The sequence below is a fragment of the Acipenser ruthenus genome, chromosome 57 (genome assembly GCF_902713425.1).
Source record: "Acipenser ruthenus chromosome 57, fAciRut3.2 maternal haplotype, whole genome shotgun sequence".
Lineage (NCBI taxonomy): Eukaryota > Metazoa > Chordata > Actinopteri > Acipenseriformes > Acipenseridae > Acipenser > Acipenser ruthenus.
In genome coordinates, this window is record NC_081245.1 from 3907815 (window position 1) to 3914830 (window position 7016).

The window sequence follows — 7016 nt, forward strand, 5'->3', positions numbered from 1 at the left end:
GGCGCCATTTGTGGAGCCCACTCAGTACTGAATACATTGCGGCGATGCTGTTGGGCAGCGCTAACCGGTATTTTTTTTAATAACAATACAAAGCGACTCACTGTTATTTATGCGAATTAATGCTTATGTCAAGAAACATTTTGCCAGGGCAAGCGTGAATAAGTTAAAAGCATTGCGAGCCCAGCTCTACGGGCTCCAGAAATGCTGCACTGTTTACTAACTCTGCCCACGTGTGACATCATTTTCCTATCCTTCTTTATAGTGGGTGAGTTCACGACACGCAGACTTTCGTCATTCTGCGCAGAATCTGTGCAGAATCGGAGCAAGAAGCCAATGGATTTTCAGAGTCTTTGCAGAACCTGCGCAGACTCAGCAAAGTCTGCCTCTCGTGAACGCACCCATAGTCCTAGCTGAATATACGCCTCTCTTTCTCCAAAGTCGCTGGGTGCGTTCATGAAGATCATTATGCGCAGAATATGACCAATTTATGGAAGATAATTTGGCTAAACTGGTCAGATTCTGCAGAGAATGATCTCCGTGAACACGCCCTCTTATTTCTGTAATGAAATGGGGCGTCACTGGCAGTGGGCGTGCCTGGTTGGAACCGTCACGTATTATTGGCTGCAGAAACACTCGAAACCCAGCTTGCGAAACTGATTGGCTGAACCTCCCTGTGGAAAGAAGGGCGGGATCGCGATGACCTGCTGTGGATCCGAAATGGCGCCAGTTTCGTCTCTCTGCTTTGTGGTCGAAGAGTTTGTATTCTGAAGCTGCTGCTCGGGATGTGAGAGCGTGGGTCATTGTCCGTGGCAGTGGACACGACTAACACGCACACGTATGTAATTGTATATAACTTCTGTTTTGTTTGTCCGTGGGCTCGATATGGTGCCGACCCCCTAGTCATTGTACTTGTTTGATTTATTAACTGATTATAGAGTTTGTTTTTCTTTTTTTTCTTTGAATGGTTTTAAAGTGACGGTTTAGATTTGAAAAGGAAGTCTGGAGACCGACGAAAGAAAGAACTACAACTTACGCAGACTGCAGAGAGAGAGGTAAACAAAACGTAACTTATTATCGTAGTTTAATTCAAATTGGTTGCCGCTGGTTTTGAGCAAAACGGAATTTGAAAACTGCACACAAAATGAAGTTTTACATTTAAATCGACAGGCATGCTCTTCGATACCGGCGAGTATTTAATGCATGTATTTTCCTAAATACATGCATTAAATACCCTGGCGGCGTTTGAAAGTCAGGAAAGTGATTGTATTTATCTTGCTCTTAATTTGTATTATTACTTGTACTGTGATACTTGAAATGTATTGGCTTACGATTGTAAGTCGCCCTGGATAAGGGCGTCTGCTAATAAATAATAATAATAATAATAATAATAATAAGTTGTTTTGATGTGGTGATTCGCAGTCAGTGCGTTTACACGACCTCAGGATCGTCCCCAGTAGAGGACTAGCTGATCCACGGCTTTACAGAGCTCGGATTAGCGATGCATGATATAGTTTTTTTTGTTCGGCCCTCTTCTTATTCGCATTCCAGCTGCTGCTTCTTATCTGTTTATTTAGCAGGCGCCTTTATTATCCAAGGCGATTAACAGAGACGAGGGTGTGTGAACTGTGCATCGGCTGCAGAGTCGCTTACAACAACATCTCACCCTCAACACCCCTGCCACGTGACCTCAATACCCCACGAACCTTAGGTATAGGGTTAGGTTATTGTTATGAAATAAACCTCGTTTTAGTACCTAGATTTATCACCCTTATGTGATCGGGCTGTAGCATATAATGATGACGTCTATTACGAGCTGAGCATGAACAGGTAGAATTTTGTTTAATTGGGTTAAACAATTTATTCAGAATTCAGCTTCAATTTGGAATTGTATTCCTTCTTATATTTAATAATCTTGGTGGTTTAAACTCTCTATTGTTAGGTAATTACAATATCAGTAAAAATTCCCATCAAATTGTCCAACTTTCGTAACTCTTGGTCTCTAATTTACAAACATTTCCCCCCACACACATTTCATTTGGAATAAATATTTGCTGTAAAAACAGAAGTTTTCTCCCCAGTTGGTTTAACAATGGCATCTTATTAGTTACTCAGTTATTTAACTGTAATGGCAATCTTCTTAAGGATACAGAATTCTTATCCACTTTCAATCCACCTATTACAACAAAGGAATTTACAATTATTTTCGACGCGATTCCTAGAGGAGTAATCATTACTGAAGGATGATTTGAAAGCTTTAACTTGTCCTTTACCTTCCCTAGACCCTTCCCAAACTTTTTATTGGAAAATATTGTTTATAGAATAATATTAATAATAATAAATGTATACAATCTCTCTTTTAAAATGATCTAGTATCCATTCCTGATACTGTGACTTACTGGGATGGCTTTACTGAGGGTAGAAACTGGAAAAAAGCTTGGATTTTGCCCAACAAATACTTGTCAACCAATAAGATTAAAGAAGTATCATATCAAATTATACATAAATGCTATCCTGTTAAGAACAATTTGAAAAACGTCAACGGGACATTGATGTTAATTGCTAGTTTTGTAATGACTCCATGAAACAGTGCTGCGTTTATTTTGGAATTGTAGACACTCCTCTGGTCTGGTTGCTTTTATCAGCAATAATATTAAAAAAGGAAACTTTATTACATATTGATAATGTACTCTTTGGTTTCACCAGTTCTAATACTATTGAAAGTAACGCATTTTACAGAATACATCTGATTGTTTTAATGGCTAAATTTCATATTCACAAATGTACATTTTGAAAATACTGTATCCCAATTAAACAAAGTGACGTCCCAATTAAATGACATAAATAACATTGTGAAGAACCGTCCCCCAGATTTGTGTCCCATTTAAGCAGAAATCCTGATTATCAGGATCCTGATTAGGTGCCATCGACTCCTATACTTATAAATTAATACTTGATTCTGTTTACCCGTTTAAAAAAGATTGAGATAATGATATTTTCTGAAATGGTAGCTTTTAAAGGGAAATAAAACAAAAACCATCAAAGTAGGAGTATTGTGATTATTATTTGTGTTTACCGGAGCATTTATACTTCTCAAACATGCAGAAAGATTGTGCTTCACTGATTAGTATTTAATTATAGGAGGAGTTGAACACTGTAAAGTTTATGAGCAGCACAGAGCGCTCTGAGCAGAACTCTCCATAGAGCCAGAATCAACAGACGCCTGCTTCACCCGTCCTAATGTAGGGTTAGGTGGGGCTGTTCAACCCTGTTGAATAGAATATTACATGATAGAAGAATCCCCATGTTTTAGGGGTGGAATAGCCTTGCATGCCTTTTGCAAGTTGCTTCAGTCTGTTGCTGTACACAGAGGAATTCATATTACAACATTTCAAGTAAAGTTTGATATGTGATTTTAAATTATATTGGATTCATGCATTATATAGTTTTCTAAAGTGTGAGTGCTGTGGAAATTCAAATAAAAGCACCTTATATGCAGTCTGAAATGACAAACTAAAAGTCTTGTCTCCTTTTCTTCAGTGAGAACGGATCAGCCTCACTCAAAGGAAGTTTCTGAGATGGAAGCAGCTCACATCAGCCCAGAGCTTCCTATGCGATGGGTTGTTTCTGCAGACAGGACTGTTGAGATCAAGGAGGAAGTGACTGAGCTGGGGTGTGACCAGGCCAATGAGCGGATCCTGCAGGAGGAAACGCCACCTTCTAGCATCACTGAGAGAGGTGAGTGAAACTGGAATGCTGGGAATAGGGGAATACAGTACATTAAGGGGTCATTTATTTCTGTTTACAATAAATTATGTTCAGACTGATAGATTTATTTTAGGAAAGTTGTAAATAGTTTGACAGTTTGAGGTTTTCAAATTTAAATTACTCTGCGTGGCGTTTGAAAGTCAGGATCACAAAAATAAGGAAGTTATAATCCTGCCCACCTAGAACTTCAAAAGCAGTCATTGTGACTGCCTTTTACAATACATGTTTTTATTTTGAATACAACCTACAATATTCTATTTTTTTTGTTATCTCTACCCTCACTGAGCTTACAGCACTATGTCTTTGAATAGAATATGGCTCTTGAAGTCTGGACATGTGTTATCCAAAGAGATATTGTAATCCTATCAGTTCCTTGTATAACTGGCGTCTGGCTGTCTATGTGAGCACATGTAGTCTGCTGTCGTATAGTTTTACTATTTTACTCTCACAGGTACACTGACAGAGACCAGGCTGAAACTCAAAATGGCCCAAAGAAGACGGATGACCACTCAAGAAAGGATTGATATGCTTACCGCTTTGTCCGAAAATGATTCTGATGCAGGGAATGTGAGTGATTACGACAGCGATGAATCCTGGATTTGTGATACAGTCAGTTCCACCAGTGAAAGCGAGGAAGGTGCCACTGAAGTGCCACGATCACACAGAGGGCTCCCCAGGGGCAGAAGAGGTTGTGGCAGAAGCAGCAGTCTTGGGGAATCCTCTGCAGTGCCAGCCGCTTTGCCTGTATCGTCTCCTGCAGCAGCTGCAGGCATGCCAGCCATGCCAACCGCTTCACCCGCAGCAGTACCAAGGACAGCGACTCCAGCTGCATCGCCAGCACGAACGGGCATTCAGGAGACTGGGAAAGATGGCACTGTTTGGGAAATTATAAGTCCCGGTGTTGATGCTATGGGAAGACGGGCTGCACAAAATGTTTTGACTGAAACGTCAGGTCCCACGCCGTACGCAAAACGCAACATCAATAGCATTCTCAGTGCTTTTCATTTATTGATTGATATGCGAATGCTACACCACATTCAACGCTGTACTGTAGCAGAGGCACATAGGATACAAAATAATGATTCCTGGGCAATGTCGTTGGAGGAATTAGAAGCGTTTATTGCAATCCTGTATGTTCGAGGAGCGTATGGTGGTAAAAGCCTTTACCTGGAGAGCCTTTGGTCTACACAATGGGGAATTACTTTTTTTATAGAGACAATGTCACAGAATCGTTTTCGAGAAATCATGAGGTTTTTGCGTTTTGATTTTAGAGCAACGAGAAGGGCCCGCCTTCAGACAGATAAATTTGCCCTGGCATCAGAAATTTGGAACGGCTTCATTGAAAACAGCATTGCCTGTTACAAGCCCGGAGAGAACCTTACAGTGGATGAGCAGCTGTTTTCCACAAAAGCACGGTGTCGCTGGACACAATACATGCCAAACAAACCTGATAAATTTGGGATCAAGTTTTGGCTGGCAGTGGACGTTGAGTCCAAATATGTGGTGAATGGTTACCCCTACCTGGGCAAAGATGAAACTTGCCCAGCTGGTCAGAGACTGGGTGACAATGTGGTACTTAGGCTGATGGAACCATACTTAGGAAAAGGGAGGAATGTTACCACTAACAATTTTTTTACTTCACTGGAATTGGCAAAAAAGTTGAAGAAAAAGAAAACCAGCCTGGTTGGAACAGTGAACAAAGCAGGAAGAGAGCTTCCACCATCTTCGCAAAACTTGCAACCACAGCTGTACTCCAGTACAATTTTGAAACACAATGACTGTGCTACACTAACTGTTTACAAGTGCAAGCCGAGAAAGAATGTCATTATTCTCAGCTCCCGTCATACGTCCGTTGCCATCGGGACTGTTGACAAGAAAAAACCAGAGACTGTGGATTTCTACAATGACACAAAGCACGGGGTGGACGTTTTAGACCAGATGGCACGTCAGTACTCTGTGAAAGCTGGTTCTCGACGCTGGCCAGTTGCTGTGTTTTACAATGTGCTGGACCTGGCAGCCATCAATTCCTTCGTTTTGTACAAGGAATGCACCGGAGAAAATATCAGTAGGAGAGATTTCATCTTGAAGCTAGCCACAGAGCTTCGGCAGAAACATTTCGATCAGAAAACTGCAAAGCAGCAGGGAAACGCAGCTCAACCTGGATTCAGTGCTGCACCCAGCGACACACGCAAGAGAAAGCAATGCAAGGTAGCTAAATGCAATAAAAATAAAACTTCTGATATCTGTGCCCAATGTGAAAGAGCAGTATGTGGTAAATGCACAGGAAAAGTTGAGAAGCGTTACATCTGTGTGGATTGTGCTACTTAGGGGGCTACTTTGAAGTCCATTTCCCTGAAAGCACATTCATGTTACATAATGGGAGTTGAGATCTTTTTTAATGCTATTTTGTATGTACATATACCTGTTTAAACACTAGTTTCTTTTGAAATGTTTATTTTATTATAGTTTCTCATTTTTTGAAGTAGTGCTTTGTGTGGCAAGTTGGAAAATAAACCCTTTTATGTTTAATTGTTCATTTAAATAAGTGTTTTGGCTGTGCAGATGTTTGATATGACGTGCTTGAATAAAACGTTTGAGTCGTATCTGATAGTTTGTCTTTCATTTTAATATTGAGGTTGTTTTAAAATGTAACCGTCATAATGACTGCCGGTGGCAGTTCTAGGTATGAGTATAACTGCAGTGTTAATGTTTCTACAGAGTTCTACGTTAAATTAATTTTATTTGAGTAGCTCTACTAAAAACACTCAGAAGAGCAACTGTAAGCAAGACGGCTACTGATGATTTCAATTCTGTGAGGCCGGTAGATGTGCAACGGGGTATTAATATATTTTGGGGGGGTCCTAGTTTTACAGAAATTGAACCCCAAAGATAACGGTCTGACATCCCTGCTGCCTGACATAATTGCTAGGCAGAGTGACTTGCGACCGTTCCATTGCACTGAATAGGGAGACATGGAATATATTGCTCAGCACACACGGGTCACATCTGTGTTTCTGTCTGGATTAAAACTGCTAATCAGAGATAATGTTTTTTTTTGTGTTTGTGCTTTCAACACTGGGGAAACTGATCATCATTTTTTAATTCAGGAAATATGATTTTGGTTTCCCTCCCCCCTCTCACTTTTGTTATGGTACAGTCAGGAGTTCAATGATACCGTTCCATTCCATAAACAAATCTATGTTTTTGTCGGAATTAAAACTGTGAACTTCTCTGTGGTTTTAATTAATAAA

The 7016-nt window shown here is 40.4% G+C and overlaps 1 protein-coding gene across 2 annotated transcripts; it reads left to right on the forward strand.

Annotated features, from left to right (window-relative positions):
- The first annotated feature begins 274 nt into the window (after positions 1 to 274).
- On the forward strand, positions 275 to 6368 carry LOC117407728 (piggyBac transposable element-derived protein 4-like). 2 transcript variants are annotated; one of them, XM_059017691.1, is made up of 4 exons: positions 275 to 835; positions 974 to 1052; positions 3538 to 3735; positions 4217 to 6368. In XM_059017691.1, the coding sequence occupies exons 3-4, from the start codon at positions 3576 to 3578 to the stop codon at positions 6091 to 6093; spliced, it is 2037 nt and encodes a 678-aa protein (XP_058873674.1). In that variant the 5' UTR covers positions 275 to 835; positions 974 to 1052; positions 3538 to 3575; the 3' UTR covers positions 6094 to 6368. The 2 variants fall into 2 exon arrangements, with proteins under 2 accessions (XP_058873674.1, XP_058873675.1); XM_059017692.1 differs by having other exon boundaries at positions 275 to 1052.
- Positions 6369 to 7016: the final 648 nt, after the last annotated feature.